Source organism: Megalops cyprinoides, chromosome 2 (genome assembly GCF_013368585.1).
Source record: "Megalops cyprinoides isolate fMegCyp1 chromosome 2, fMegCyp1.pri, whole genome shotgun sequence".
NCBI lineage: Eukaryota > Metazoa > Chordata > Actinopteri > Elopiformes > Megalopidae > Megalops > Megalops cyprinoides.
The window spans coordinates 52,041,135-52,057,545 of NC_050584.1; the positions used below are offsets into that span (position 1 = coordinate 52,041,135).

General features: G+C 46.1%; 1 protein-coding gene across 5 annotated transcripts; it reads right to left on the reverse strand.

Annotated features, from left to right (window-relative positions):
- Positions 1-8,569: 8,569 nt before the first annotated feature.
- Positions 8,570-15,946, reverse strand: LOC118772912 (nuclear autoantigenic sperm protein (histone-binding)). Of its 5 annotated transcripts, none has more exons than XM_036521575.1 (14): positions 15,782-15,946; positions 14,893-14,931; positions 14,273-14,383; positions 13,963-14,043; positions 13,657-13,766; positions 11,355-11,410; positions 11,193-11,269; positions 10,971-11,044; positions 10,613-10,801; positions 10,282-10,454; positions 10,040-10,111; positions 9,781-9,852; positions 9,064-9,195; positions 8,570-8,654 (listed from the first exon to the last, which is right to left on the reverse strand). In XM_036521575.1, exons 1-14 carry the CDS (start codon positions 15,817-15,819, stop codon positions 8,619-8,621), a joined length of 1,260 nt encoding a protein of 419 aa, XP_036377468.1. In that variant the 5' UTR covers positions 15,820-15,946; the 3' UTR covers positions 8,570-8,618. The 5 variants fall into 5 exon arrangements, with proteins under 5 accessions (XP_036377468.1, XP_036377467.1, XP_036377466.1 ...); XM_036521574.1 differs by having other exon boundaries at positions 11,355-11,416; XM_036521573.1 differs by having other exon boundaries at positions 10,043-10,111; positions 11,355-11,425.
- Between the last annotated feature and the right edge of the window lie 465 nt (positions 15,947-16,411).

Below are 16,411 nucleotides of genomic sequence, written 5' to 3' on the forward strand. Positions count from 1 at the left end.
CTCCTACTTACTGTATTTTATCTATTATACTTTTTAATTTTTTAAATTTATAGTATTTTTAAAAATTTTATCCAGTGCTTTTATTTTTTTTTCCAGGGCGTCCTGTTACTGTAAGATGTAATAAAGTAACAGACTAGATATCAAATGATAATATTTAATATTATATATAATAATATTATAATATAATACTTAATATTAATAAAGTAACAGACTTAAAATTTTCTCCTTTGGGTGAATTCACTTTCGGTTTGTGTTGCACCTGGATCGTCTTGGATTTTAAGATGTGATAAATCTTGCTGAATCTTCTGGTGTGTTTGATGTGTTTGATGTGATGCAGGAGGAGGGCATCAGACAAACAATAACAGTCTTTCTCATTACAGGTATCCGCACGACCCATGACTCTCCTGGGAAACCCACCCCCTCAGCTCAGAACATTAAAGCCTTCATCCCTTCCTTACCTTTCACTCCTTCCTCAAACCGATCATGTGGATCCTCCGCCCATGGAGGCATCCAGTCAGAGGTAAGGAAGAGAGATGAAACCCACCCCCACCCGATTCCACGCCATCACTTTTAAATTCCTGTTCCAAACTGACCACACGAAATTCCACCTCTCCACAAGTTATTGACCCTGCTCGTCTGTGTCAAACCTATTTCCAAAGTTTGGCCTCAAAATTCTGGATCCTAAGTTTCATTTATTCGATTAAGACCATCTCGTAGATATTGTCCGCATATTTTTGTGTGAGTAATGCAACCTATATCTGGATTTTAAGATCTGCAGTATATCTTACAGCAGGGAAGGTCTCAAGTAAAAAATTCAAGACTGCTAATATACTGGTGTTACATGTTTAGCAATTTAAGGCTCAAGCACTGTTTTCTTCTGTTTCAGACTGGAAACAATTAAGCATGTTCTTTGTTTTGGTGACAGTTCACCATTGTCAGAAAATCTGGAATTCAAATTATCTATAGTTATCCAAACGTTAATAGAACGCGGTTGTTCAGTAAGCCTGAATTGTTGCAGAATTGTCATGATATTGAAAAGAGGTCATTTTGAAAATTACCAACTACATTACCAATGATGCTAATTATATATATATTCATTATACAAAGTCGAAATATTTAGACCACATGCGTCTCTATGTGGTCTTGCAACATGCCTGTGCTGTACTGTCTGTCTTACACACTCATGGACAACAAGAGCAGTTAATTATCTAGGATCTAATTTGTTACTATTGCCTGGCATGTGGTGGGGTGGAATCTCTCTCTTACCTCTGTGGTTAATTTTGCTGTGTGTTACTCCAATGAAGAAATCAAAGTTTGGCGATAATTCATCTTTTGAGAGTGTTCAGATTCCAGTATCCCTGATAATTTCATGATGATAATAACAGTGTTCAGCAGTCCTGTGCTTTGCAATCACAAGTGTGGTAAATAAAAGTCTTCTTATTGCAGACGCTACTGCACATACTTAAATCACCACTGCATCCCTATGTAATTCATTGCACTTTAAACTTAATGACAGGTTTCAATACAACTTGGTGACTTTTTCTGCTATATGCATGTGTCATTTTGATTGGCTTTGAAACTTACTAGACCATGTGGTTATCTGTATTATTACAATGAGTTATTTGTGTGTGATTATATTATCAAGCCTGATTGATTTTATTTGTGGCGTGCATTCTCCTTAAATGATCTTTTGACTATTTGAGTGATTTGCTCTCTGCACATGATGACTTTTGGCTGCCAATGCTTGCTGAAACGTTGGGGTTCTCTGATGATTGCTTTCCATTCTAGTGATTTGAAACAATTTCCCACTCTGTTGCCTTTTAGTAGTTTTTCTATTTCTGCCATCCTTCTTTTCCACAATGGAGCTTTATGGGGGCTGAATGCAGCCGCTGTAGGATGGATGAAATGTAAGTAATTTTCATATAAGCCCTGGGTGTTTTAAAGACCGAGCTCTTATCCCGATTGTGTGCCGATTGCATTGCAGTGAAACGGGGCCTGCAGGAGGTGTTAAAGAAAGAGTGGAAGGAGGGCTGGGAATCATCGTGGACAGAGTGAAGGGGGCGCCCCTCGGGGAAGGCAGCCTCCGACTGACAGGGTACAGCCAAAAGAGCGGCAAGGTGAGGTCGGGGTCTGGGGTCAAGAGGCTAAAAGCTGCAAATTGTTTAAAAAGGGGGAGGATTAGAGTAGTGCTGGATTCCTGCCCTCAGTACCTCTCGTTGACTGTCTAACCCTCTGCTGGTCTGGTCAGGTGCTGCTGTGCGGGACCTCAGCAGTGCTCTGCTGCACCTCCACGGTGCAGTCATCCATCAAACACGGAGACTTCATCTTCGGGGAGCAGCAGGTACGCCTCACCGCCACACCCGTCTGACGCAGCACCTCCTCCTGCTCAGCTCTGCCAGGTCGAGGAGGAAAATGACAACAGGGATATTGTAAAGCTTGAACAGCATTTGCACGCAGCTACACTGTGGTGCACCACAAGGCTAGTCTGCCCCAGTGACATCACCAGTCAAGACACCTCCATCTGGAACAGGTCATGCTGTTAATGTCTGGCCTTCGGCACCGCACATTTAAATTTTACGCAAGGTGACTGCTTGGTTATTGTCCTGTCAGTCACACATGCCTCAGGGAAAGGAAGAAAAGGGAGTGTTCTAGGGTTTTGTCTTACAAACATGTGTGTTTACTCACTGTCACAGTTGTAATGCTTGGTGCGTGGTTTTGACATACCTATTTAAATTTGCACTGCACTTTTATGTCAAAATACTACATGGAAATTTAGCTGTTGTGCTTTGGACTGTGCTCAGAATAATAATCCCATCATGGATACATTTTGTGAGGCTGAACCATGAATATCTTATGATGCAGTAGGAAAAACTTAAATAGGGAGACTTTTCCACACTGAGAAGTACTCTGTATTATGTATCTGACTGCGGGGAGGCTGCTGTTAGGCTGCTGTGGAATTAGTTTTGTGGATTTTTCCCTTTGCACCATCTGTATAATCACTTCATTGGAACCATTTTCTCTTCTAGTAGAATGTGTGGTGATAGGATTTAACCAGCGCACAGGCAGTGCTCTCTAAGACCATGTCCTCCTGTGTCCCCAGATCAGCTTCTCCTCGATCCAGCCGCAGGAGGACATGGTGCTGATCCTGCGGTTCTATCACTGGCCTGGTGGGGGCAGTGTAGTCTACGGTGACCTGGTGGAACAGCAGAACAGGGCACCCTGGGAGCAGGCAAGTGTGGCTGGGAACCTGGCAGAGCAGGAAGAGTTTGCCTCAGCCTGGGGGATGATCAGACTCACCTGTCCTGCCGCTCCAGGTGAGTCAACTTCTCTCACCGTTTAAATACTTGAACACTACAGTGATTTCTATGTATTTAGCACATTGCAGTATTTTTGAGTATTTTTTGAAGATAAATATTGATTATTAAATCATTTTCACTGTGCTTCAGAGCTTCCTTTGAGTGGGGTGTGAAAAAAGGTGTAAAACTGGAGCAGTTAACTGTCCAGAACAGCACTGATAGTCAATAACATGTCAGATACATTGACCATACGCAAATATAAGGCTGGTTCATTCTCCCCGTGTTGACCCTGGGTGCCATGTCTCTGACAGCGAATAAGCGAGCAGCAGGTCCAGAGGTCACATGGAACACTGGCACCCACACGGTGCCCCTCTACCATGTGCCAGCGCCGCCTGCCATTGCCCTCACTGCCCTGGTAATCCTCAGCCCCACACTGCCTGCACGCAGAGCATCGCTCCTCTCATTGCCAGGCTACAGAAGGCCAGCCATGCAAAAAACCACAAGCAGTGAAACACATGAGATATTTCAGTGGCAGAAAACAGGAAGTATCAGGAAACAGAGAAGGACACTATATTGTTGTTTTTTAAAGAAACATCACAGACAGTAATGACAAACGCCATACTTTTACTGTGTTCATAATGTTTTTCTGAAAATTCAAACACGCTGCCTTCATTTAATTTGTGTTGCTGTGTGCGTCTGTCTGTCTGTCTGTTTCTCTGTGCGTTGGTCCGTGTTAGCCTGACGACTGTCTGGTGAAGCCTTTTGAGCCCTATGGTGATGCTACGGCCCGTCTGCATATCTACAGCGGGGAGGTGCCCCTCTTCCCCTTCCCACCAGAGTCACCCATCCCTGCCCACTTCCCCCCAGAGTGGCCTCAGGTCAGCTTCCTCACAGGACTCACAGCTCCACCCCCTTGTGAGCCTGCATGTCTACACATGGCCTCTGTTACTTTATGTCCAAAATGTCCACGTGACTTAAAGCTGTTTGTTATTTTATGCGTAAGTTTATCACATCACTGTGTGTTAAATGCTACCCTGCTACCCTATTTTTGGTTAATCTGGGTATAGCATCTGGACTTTTCAGTTTTGGAAGGGAAGTATTGGCAAAGTTTTTGCAAGTAACATTTCACACGTAAGCAATTAACTGATCTGCACATTGGTATGACTGTAAGTGGGGTTATTGTCTTAAACTGAAATGGTCTGAACACCAGTGGTTAATATCAACAGTTCACACTTGTGTGATGATGTCCCCAGGGGGCATATATTTTCCATCAGAGGGAGACCCCCCAAGCACGCCCCTTCCTCTCGGGAGATGGGTTCGACCTCTACATCGACGGTGCGCGCTTTTTGCCGGACTGTGTGACAATCAGCAGAGTCACGGGCCGCATCTTTGACCGCCACTACAACCAGTGAGTCAGAGATCTCAGAGCTGAGAGCCGCACCCACTGGAGAGAAACAGGTGGCAGCTTTTGTGCCTGCCACTTCTGAAAACTTGGGTGCAGTACACTTCACTGGGATGATTGTCATATGCGGTTTCACAGACTGGAAAGGTTTGGTATGGGCTGAAACAGAACTGCTGAGATGAATCTTCTACATACACAGTGGTAAAAATAAGCGTGACTAAGATCAAACTAAGGTGGAACCTTTGGACTTGTGACCATGCTGGAGCTGATTTATTGCCCTGTAATAAAAGTGCAGCTTGCGCTCTGTGTGACCTCTGTGTGTTTGCTTTATCAGAGTTGGCCCAGATATTTCTACAGGAATTGACCTGAACAGCAACATCTTCGAGCCGTTCTACAACGAGAGGGTGGAGATCCGCTATCCCAGCATGCCCCCCTCGGCAACACTTTTACTCAAGGTGGGGCGGACAGAAAGTTGTCGGGGTCAACCCTCCCAAAACGCTGAGCACCAGTCAAAAACCACACCTTGTCAGCAGGCTAATAAACACTGGGAAAGCATTTCCTAACGGTGCTGGTCTCAAATTCTCAAACTCAGATCTTCTGTATGTGCAGGTGTACACTGTGGACCGCTTTAGCCTTAAAATGGTTCTGATTGGCTGGGCGGCACTCGGCCTGTTTGTGGAGTCTGGCAGCGAGACTCAGCCTAGCATGGACACTGGGGCACTGCAGGTACTCTACTGCATGCGTGTGGATGTAACTGAAGCAGTTGTAGATGGATTGCGTTGGCTTTCACGGAGTGCTTTAGCAATGCTCTTGGCTTATCCTCTCTGCCAGATATCACTGAATGAAGGGGCCCATCAGCTCAGACTGTACCACAGTGGTCCTGACCCTGACAAGCCTCTGTCCGCCAAAGCATTGAGCTCAGCCAGCAGGTACTCAGCACAGTGTCTTCGGTCAACTATGTGGCCTGTTGAACAGTGTGAAAACAAGGCTGGCTCCAGACCATGAACAGTTGTGTTGTGTGTGCAGATGTGTGCCCTGTGCTACTGTGCTGGTGCGGGTTGTGAGAGCCCCTGTGGATGAGGAAGGGGGAGCGCTGGGCAGGAGCCAGGTCCCTGAGGCAGACTGGGGGAAGCTGGGCCTGCTTCTGCCCAGACCCAGCTACTCCGAGGGAGTGTATTACTCCAGCTCTGCCAAGCCCACCCCGGGGGAAGCGTCTCTCCAGACTGCCATGAGCCACAGGTGAGACGTGTTTCACTGTCAACATCCAGCTATGTGAAGTGGCCAACACCAGGAATGCAGTCTCAATAACATGCTCAAAAGTTAGGTTAGCTAAGGGGTTATTCCACGTCCACGTTAGGTCGGTGGTGCTTGTACGAGAGATTGCCAGCCTGATTGCTGGTGCGACCTGGGGGGCGGAGCCGAAGTCGGACGCAGAGATAAGCGATTGGATTAAAGAGAAGCTGAGCCGCATGATGGACAGCAGGCCGCAGCCTTTCAATCTGAGCATGGTCTCGCGGTATCTCAGCTCTACGGGAGTGAAAGTGAGTTAAAGAAATCTGTTTTTTTTCACAACAGTGTTGAGAAGGCCCAGTGTGAGAGAGCCCTGTCCACACAGCCTGATGTTCTTTGCTGGGGCCTGTGCTCCTGACAGGTATCTGTAGACCGCGGGCTGAACCTGCCCTGGTCGGCCTTTGTCATGGGCATGTGCTCCCTCAGTCCCCCGGCTGCCTTCTACCACGGCGCGCTCTGGGTTACGTATGACCGCCCCGCCATGGTGCAGCAGCTGGATCTCAACAGCAGCCAGAGCTCTCCCCAATGGTCAGATGGGTTCAAGGTATGGCAACACTGGGGGGCTGTACAGTGATATTTTTCAGACAATTTGTGCAACCTGTTTTTGGGGATCACCAATTACATACAAGGCTAATCTCACCATGATAAACTCACAGGAGTGCTGAAGCGAGACCAATGCAATTCTCACACAGCCAATGGCTATCTATCATACTGCAAGTTACTCAGCGCACTACAATGGAATGGGTGCTCATCAGAGGATGGGTGCAAGTCTGTTGACGTCACCCAAGCAACTTGAAGGCGCTTGACAAATGGCAGGGTTGAAACTACTTGCCAGTTTACACATCCTGTGCTTTACATGCTGTTAGCCAATCTGTTGTCCAGCTACAAAAACTATAGTGCGTGAACAGGATGTTATGTAAACTAAAAGTCCAAGTGTAAATATGTGCTCTTGCTGTGATGCTGAACATGTTGTAGGATTTTGCTGTTTTGCCAGTGTAAAGACTGCCATTCTCCACTGGTTCACAATTTTATTATTGTTGCCACAGTCTCCCATTACTCACTTAGTCTTTCTGGGCTTAAAGTCTTTCCCCAGGCGAGTGTACCACCAGTACCTGACTGCCATCATACACCTCTATGCAGTGTCTGTGCACGCCACCCAAGACCCCCCTGGTACCAGCTCACAGGAGGTGCAGGAGACCCTCACTTTCAGCCTTGGGCAGCAGTCATGGGCGGCTGTGCCCATCTTCACCCAGGGGTACTGTCACACTGCCCGCTACCAGCTGCCCCTGTATCAGGGCTCCCCTTCACAGGTCAGCGGTCAGCAACAAGCCATCATCCAGCATGGGTTGTGTCACTGATGATCACCGATAGCATTTCACATGCCTGTTTATCAAATTAGCAAACGAGTCAGGAACCTGTAATACCACCTCCAGGGCACTAAGAGATGAGCCTTTTTAAATTATTTTCCAGGTTGTTCTTAGTGCATTAGCTCATGGTGAGTGCCAGAGTGTCTTGGAGGACCTGAGACAGAAAGGTCAGGTATGTTTAAAAAAATTAAAACAAGTGAAAATTTTCCCCAGAGCTATATGTAATGCCAAAATGCCTGTTAAGTCTTACTGGGGAATCATACGTTTGTCTGTCTGGTAGGTTCATCTTCTCAAAGGAGCATCTGTGTTTGTACGAGTGGCAGATGGCCGCAGGGACAAGGAGCTGGAGTTGAATGAAGAGAAGGTAAAGAAGCTCAAGACGTGCGCAGATGCTGCAATCAATTACTTCCTTTAGTCATATTCTGCGATTACCAAATGTGTCCCTAAAAATTAAGCACTTAAGTGTGGCAGATTTTCCATTGCCAAAAATTAACAGGCAAAGCATTTCATGTATAAAATCTACCCCTCGAGGAGGTAAAATTGTCAGTGGTTGAGGAGCGTCTACATCAGTTACATTACCGGCATTCCTCTAGGACACAGATAGACGTCAGCTACCCCTGGACCAGATGGATTCCTATAGCCCCCAGCATCACACCAAACCCCTCTCTGAGCTTATACCACCTTCTTACAGTAAGGACTCCTTCACCAGTCAGCTGTCCACCCAGTTTACACAGGTAAAGAAAAAATAAAAACCACACTCTGGAAAAAGAATAAAAATTCCACAGAAAGCAGAAATCTCTTTATTGAATACCCTTATGTGCCATTCATGACAGATGGTTTACCAGTCTGGGAAGCACCTCAGAACTCAGCAAGTTGGCTCTCCTGCAGCTGTGACTACAAGTTGGGTGCGTCATCACAGCGTGAGCAAAATGAAGACCACTACCCTCCACCCCACTGACCTCCAATCTGTTCCTCCTTATGCATCATCTATATGATGGCACAAACACTCCCAATATCACCCTTACGAATCTATTAAAACATTGAGTTGCTGGGTTTGTGCATTCTATGACCAAGAGCTAATAAAATGATCGTGAATGAGACGTTCACTTTTGCAAATATTCTTTATTGAAACGTACTACAATTTTACAAAAATGGAACACTTTTTTTAACACATGAAAATGCTGTATTTACAACACAAAGCTTTCAGATGGGGAGGGGAGGGTGCATGCTGTACTGGTTGGTCTGGCATCATCAGGAAGGACATCATGAGGTCTCCACTGAGGCGGACGGCTTCACTGGCTGAGGGAGGGGAAGAGACGGATTCAGACCAACCAGTCCAGCATCACAGCAGTGCAAATACATCAAGTCTGAAGAACCGATCTCAGTCCTGCCCACCACTCATTGAACAAGGAAGAGCACTGGCTCCTCTGAACAGCCAAGACATGAACCTATCCTACCGGTCCTGACAGGATAGCATCAGCACATTGCAATGGCAACAACCTTTTTGCCTCAGTCCCAAATCCTAATAATGGGGGTAGAGGCAAGTCCACTGTATTGCAGGTGGCCAAGAGCAAAAGGCAACAGAAATAATCAGACACTACAGCCTTCCAAAAGTAGGACTGGGGACAACTGCTCCAACGTGCCATCTCTGCTGCAGGATAGTTAGCTGCTGGCCCTACAAAACGTGAGTATCAAGCCTATCACTCGCCTCATCCTGCTCCATTTTCTCCTGGACTCCATTGCCGTTGCTGGCAGAGTCTCCCCGGCCATTAACTGTGGCCTCCTGTTTGGCCTTTTTAGCATCACTGTCCTTTATTGGGCTCTCCTCCTCTGGTTTCCTCTGTGCGGAACACAAAGCAGGAAAGACAGGTTTAAACCACTGAGTCACGCCTTCTCTCCCCATCTACTCTATACAAGAGCACAGCCACCAGACACCACACTGAAGCTACGCAGTACACCACAGCCACCAGACGACACCACACCGAAGCTACAGTACACTACAAACTCCATTCAGGAGCACAGTCCTCAGCACAGGCCACCACAGCACAGGCAGAACACATTTCAACACCACCTCCTCTCACACCGACCAGCCATGTAGCAAGCCAAAAAAAAAAAAAAAAAAAAAACCTTTTAAATGCAACCAATTCAACGGGAAGGGGAATGGAAATGGAAGAGCCAATTAACTGATCAGCTGGGTAAGAACAAAAAAAAAAAAAAAAAAAGATTCACAACACATGCAGCAAGCATGCCCATCATGCACTGGGGCAATGGCATTCCAGTACAGGTAACACAGGGGCAACAAGCAACCGATTTGCCAACCTAGCTCTGATCAGACTTTAGGGGGCAAACAGATAAGCATGCAAAGTCTGCCACCATCCTACTTTGGATGTGATGGCATCTGACGACTGGCTTGCAGAGCACTCACCTTCTTCCTGACAAGGTGGGAGATGTCCGACACGGACTTGGTGGTACCTCCGTCAGTGGGCGTTGCAGAGACCTAAACAGTTGCAACAGATGTCATTGTTCCACTGAGGCGAGGCAAAGCAAGAATCACCCACCACTGGGATGAGGGCACTCTATAAAACCTTGCATTACACTCAAGTACCAGAGAGGGTTGAATCTAAAATTAAATACAGCACCACAGGCAGTTCTCCAAAAAAAGTGAAACTTCAACAAGCAGACACTACCTGGCTTACAGAGGATGCAGAGGTGCCTCCATTTTCCCCAGAAAATGCGGACGACGTAGAAGCTCCAGACTGCAAGAGGTCATTTTCCTTTACATCAGCTCACAGCATTGATCAACAGACAATATAATATCCATGTGCAGCCTCCAATTAACAGACCATTTGTGAACCACTGTGGAAAGACGCACAACATACAAACACCCACTCCATAATGCTTCACCTACAGCTCAAACCCAGCTCACCAGGGTTTGCTGAATGGCTGCTGATGCCGCTCCGGCGGTCTTCTGACTCTCCCGGGCATCCTCCACCTTCTCCCTGATGTCAGGCAGCAGCTGCTTCAGCTCCTCCGTCTCCCGCTTCTCTTCCGCGGCCTCATCTGTCCCCTCCGCCTTGTTGATGACCTCCTGGAGCATTGCTGAGAGTCCACAGGGGAGGAGGAGGGGGGGGGGGGATTAAATGTAGATTGCTTATGAAAACTACCAATTGAAGTCAACTGGGGCTTATGACCAAGGAGAGCCACAACAATTCACAACATGGTAATGCATTTGAGCCCTGATCCCACCCTGCCCTTACCCAGTCGGCTCTCGATGACCTGGATGGAGCTGTTGAAGTGCTGGATGGCCTGGGCGTACTGACTAACGTAGCCGAAGGTCACACCCAGCTGGTAGTGCGTCTCAGCCAACAGGCGGCTGTGGGGGGGCAAGTGCTTCAGCTGCAAGGCCAAACATTCCTGGAAGTCCTCCAGGGCCTGAATGTAGTTACCTGAAGGGGAGCACACCAAACGCCAACCACATCAATTACATCCTGATGCTACAAGACCATCGTACCGATTACAGAGTTTGTAGAAGTACACTGCCAAGCAAATCCTGTTGCGGTACCAACATTCACTGAAAGTACAAGAGTACCTGAAGGCCTAACTTTAGGAACATACCAGATTCAGCTCCTACTTCCCCCAGCTTCAGGTGTGCTTGTGCTGCCATTAACTGGTCCTCCTTGCTCTCCTTTCTGGGGAGACAAGAATCCAACTAATGAATTCCACCTTTTTAAACAATTTTTATTAGTGTTGTACACACATATACATATATTTATATTCAATGGAATGTTTAAGACTATGCAAATTGTGGAACTACACCAGCAGGCAAATGTATTGTACCTTTTGTAGATGACCTTGGCTACTTCCAACATCTCCCAGGCCAGCTGTAGATTTCCAACCTCCTCCTCTTCACTTTCCTGCACAGGGAAAGGGACAGACAGGTGTAATTCTGTTGATGACCTTAATCTCCTCCCCTAAGAAAGATAAAGGCAAACATCTCACCTTGTCTTCTGCAGTGCCTTCCCCATCTTCATCATCGTCGTCATCGTCATCATCATCATCATCATCATCATCTGAAAGCAGCAATTTATAAAAACATTTCACTGAATGAAGCTGCCACCAAATAAAACCTGCAGAATCAGTGCTATGGTATCACCATAAGTCTGTGACAAAGCATAAGTAAACAGTACATGACAGATTTGTGCCCATTTTGTTTTGGTGACAGACAGAACACAGGGAATGGGGATTAAAATTCACAAAGTGATTTCAGTCCAGGTTGGTTTTACATAGAAAACTATTTGCCAATAACTGACTTAAAAAAATGGACTTGCCATTTAAGCTTTTGAGTATTTCAAGAACACATAGACCATTTTGTAATCACTTTGCAAATCCTACACATTATGAAAAAGCATGCATCTCAGAATTCACAACCTCCCCTGAAGGGGTGAAAAAGTTAGCTACTGAAATAACCTGTGGGTGTGAAAATGTGCGTACATCCGACAGCTTCCACCTTCAGCCCAAATCCCATCTCTCCTCCCAGGTGCCTTTTTTCCTTCGCCACCCAAAAGTGCCCTCCACATCAGTTTACCTCCATCCTCCTCCATCTTTTCCTCTTGCTCTACCTCCATCTCCTTCTCCTCAGCAGCCTCTGTCCCCTTCCCCTCTCCGTTCTGCACTTCATCCCCCTTCACCTCATCCTTGGACACAGCAACAGCCACGTTCGCATCCTTCTTGGGGGATGCAGCTGCAGCGGCAGCCTTGCCTTCGTCTTTCTTGGGGGACGCAGCTGGAGCAGCCGCGTTCGCATCCTTCTTGGGGGACGCAGCCACATCAGTGGCATCACTTGCATCTTTCTTGGGGGGCAGAGATTTAGTGGCAGCCTCGGCCTCATCTTTCTTGGGGGATGCAGCTGCAGTGGGCACTTCGCTTGCATCCTTCTTGGGGGACACTGATGCAGTAGCAGCCTCACCCTCATCCTTCTTGGGGGACACGGTTGCAGTAGCAGCCTCACCCGCATCCTTCTTGGGCGACACGGATGCAGCAGCAGCCTCACCCTCATCCTTCTTGGGGGACACGGTTGCAGTAGCAGCCTCACCCGCATCCTTCTTGGGCGACACGGATGCAGCAGCAGCCTCACCCTCACCCTTCTTGGAGGAAGCAGCAACTACACTCACATCCTTCTGGGACACAGGGGCAGAACCCTCAGAAATTCCATTTACAGGAGCTTCAGTGATGTCCTCACTTCCCTCTTTGGCAGGGGACTGGGCAACATTTCCATCCTGCTCCGCCTTGACTTCAACCTTCCCCTCGGCATCATCAGCTACGGGTTTTTCCTTTTCTGCCATGGCATCATACACTTGCACCCGGAGCTCTTCCCTGGTCTTTTCTGTGCAGCCATGAAATTGGTGGTATAAAAATCAGACCCAAGGACCTTCAGGTCACTCAGCTGCAATGAGATTCTTCTTCCTTATGACATAAAGCACTCAACTGCCTCTGCTCATTTACAAACACGCATGCAACTTAATTCCCAATCAAGTTCTGAGAAACTGGCATTCCAAGGCCCTCATGAGGAAATGACAGGTACACAGTGATTGCCAAGGCTTTGTTTACACACCTCCCCTCCTCCAGCCACACCTTAGTTTCTATTGCAATTGTTTAAATAATTTCAGATTGAACTAAAGGTGATGTGCTGTACTAAGAGAACTAAGTGATATGCATGCCGTCTTCTCTGCATCATCTCAGTCTCAATTGTCAGTCTGACATTGTTCTTTAATCATGAATACATTCCTGATCAGTAGTACCGTGACCTCTTTGTTGCTTACTTGCAATTATGGAGTCAAACTGCAGAATTTTAACCAAAGCAAACTAGTTCTCTGTTAGCTAGCCACTGATCCACATAATATCTCCACCCTACAAAAGGAAAGGAATCTTGGCCATTTGCTAAATCAGTTCCATCACACCACTAGTGCAGCTATCCACTATAAAAATTACACCAGTCACTTGTTTTAAGACATACCAAAAATCTTTTGCTGTCCATTCTAGTGTGACTGACAATCGTGCACCTGACCACATTATGACCAAAAAGGGGAACTTGTGTATGCATTTTTGCATAATGAAAAGGAACTCCAAGTGAACCAAAGTGTTTCAGAGGATTACTAAAACCCCTCCACATCAGGTAATCATCTCCACAGCTCCACCTGAGCTACATTAGAATGCAGACGGCAGGAAGAGGAGGGGTTAAGTGAAATGGAACATACTCAAGAGGCAAAACCAGCCATGAGGGCTCACAGCGTCAGTTACTGACCATCCAAGTTGTCTGCACTCTCAATTTTTGAGTTGTCCAGCTTCTCCCCTTCCTCAGATGACTCCTCAGGGACTCCTTCCAGAGCATTCCCCAGGACAGTATTCTCCATCCTGGAACAGCAGTATAACCAGTCAGCTTTGGGTTTTCACTGAAGAGTGCACAAATAAGATGGAATGATGCGCAAGAGCCTACAGGTCTCATATCAAACAACTTGGTAAACAAGCCGCCATGCATGCATAAATCAGGACCATTTGCAACGCAATGTCAACCTGACAATGTTCTTTGAATGTCACACCCCAACCTCACCTGGCCAGATCCAGCAGAGCCTTCCCACACAGAAAGAAAGCTTCCCCACATTCATCAGCTGTGTCTCCGTATTTCTCAGCTCTAAAAAAAAAAAAAAAAAAAAAAAAAGGCACATCAGAACAGTTAACATTTCCCACTAAAGACAAGCGATAATCCTTGGAGGGCTACACTATCGTTTCAAGTCATGCTTAAAGTGATGGATTCCATGCAAAATGAAATCAACCTAACTAATACACACATTCCCATATCTGACAAAGCATAAAATGCAAATACATGCGCTTTCAAAAACGTTAGCATGAACAGTACTTACAGCATGCCACAAGCCTCCTGGAACACATTGACGGCTGACACCACATCCCCCATAACGAGGTGTCTGTTCCCTGTGCCAATCAGTTTCTTTGCCTCCTCCATGACATCAGAGCTACACAGTTTAGACAGAAAAGTTACAATCGCAGATGAACAAAATGCATTTACATAACTGTTAAACCTGGCGAGGCAAACTGACTACATATGTATGCGCGCATTAACGCAAAGACGACCAGCTGATCAAAGTCTGACCCAGTGCTTTACCATTTTGCAAACACTGAAACTGATCTGGGTGACGGGATCTTTAGCACAGGTCTAGTACAAAAAAAGCCAAACTTAAGGGAGTGCGAGTCGAGATCAATCCAGCTACACACGCACAGTAAAGTACAGTCGCATTGGCATCACCCACGTGGTCCACTGTTTCTATCCGACAGGAAGTTGTTACAAAAGTTTCTGGAGTTGACGTAGTTGCACACAATCAAAATAATCCCGCCAAATTGTGTCCCACATAAACAGTCGATGGACAGGGCTACAGCTACGTGCGTTAGCGCATCCATAGCTGGGTTCAACTATCCGAACCCTGCCCCGAATGACAACTAGCGGGAAACGCTGTCAAAGTCTCACCTGGCAGCGGCGCTTGACGAGCAGGGCTTTTCCTCCATGCTAAAAGTGAAACGAAAGAACATGCATCTTAATCGCACAAGTACGATGCATTTCAGAATCGACTTAACATTTGAAAACCAAATATGGCCGCATATCAAACTTGGCTCGCTGGCTGAGGCAAGGAAAAAAAGTTAACTACCACTAACTAAACAGCAAATAGATGGCAAACCGTTAGCTTCGCGGCGAACGTCAATTACAAATCAGAGGAACAAGTTCCTATCCTTTGCAAAAGGGAGTTCTGGTATTAGCTAGATAACTACCCAGCTGGCTAATGTTAGTTCGCTAGCCAATTGGAGCAAGTTACCGTTAAATGCAAAGTTACATCAGCTAGCGAAATAAAATGTGCCTCCCCTGAAAAATAATCAATTTAAGATACCCAAGTTAGCAAATCCAATTTGCTAAGCAACTTGCATGCATCCAACTACTGCCTCTGAATTTTCCCTGGCTATGCTAGCTAGCTAACTCGCTAGCGACATCATCAGCCACGGCGCCGCATTGAGCGGAATGACTGAAATTCGTAAGAACAAAACCAAACAAACTATCTAAATACTACGAGCAGTTACCTAACAATGTACCTTCTGGTTGCATGCAGTTTAATTAATAACGTAAAAAGTAAATGCAGCAAAATAGCTACAAAACGTTACCTGTTCGCCAGCGTGCGTTTTCATTTACACAGCTAGTTAGCTAACATCGTTTACCATTGAACAGCAAGGCCACAACTAGAAGCACAAGCTCCTACAAAGAGAAACTAGCCAGCTAGCTAGCTACATTGTTGCTTTGTTAGCAAACCAATTTACGAACCCAAAATTACGCTGAATGGAGTCCTGACAAACTTTAAACGCACTCTCACCTTTCAGCGTTCGAAGGGGCTGGAGTATCTTCTGGCATTGTAACAGAACTACAGACGTCTCAGCAAAGTACTCTTATTAATTATAAATGGGGAAATATGTACAATACAGCTTTCTCTGCGAAAAGATGGCAGGTTTCTCTCTCCCAGTACTCTCGTTTCTCTTCGTTGGCGCCTTTAAATACGGACACCAGCCCTCACTTCCGTTGAACTTTCACCTTGTTGCTCAGCGGAGAAAAACGCGGGAGAGCGATTTAAAGGGCCCAGCGACACATGACAGCAGACCAGGCTTGCAAATTTTTAACGTCGTGGTGCTGTGATTATTAGCGGGTAATCCGCCTATTGATTGGAATATACATTTTCTGGACTGATTTCCGATTGCCAATTGTAATCATAATAAGTCTCAAATAAACTTAACTTAAATAAGATGAATGTGAAATCTGGATAACAATATCAAACGCTTAGAGACACTCTCCATAAGAGAGACGCATATGCACGTACGTTCATTTTTAGCTGTTTAAATGCACTACGTATGTTAATTTGCTCTGTTCAACCAAATAGGTTGCTATGCAATGACTAACCAGAGGTGCTGCTGTTGCAAGCATTCAGTCCTATCATGTTTAACTCACACAA

What these genes read in the sequence shown, in the direction of transcription:
- LOC118772912 (XM_036521572.1), bottom strand. Translation starts at nt 15,819, where the DNA reads ATGCCAGAAGATACTCCAGCCCCTTCGAACGCTGAAAG. An exon ending in CAGCCATTCAGCAAACCCTG is followed by an intron (nt 10,112 to 10,281) that starts GTGAGCTGGGTT and finishes GACCTCTTGCAG; the next exon opens with TCTGGAGCTTCTACGTCGTC. An exon ending in CATCCTCTGTAAGCCAGGTA is followed by an intron (nt 9,853 to 10,039) that starts GTGTCTGCTTGT and finishes GCAACTGTTTAG; the next exon opens with GTCTCTGCAACGCCCACTGA.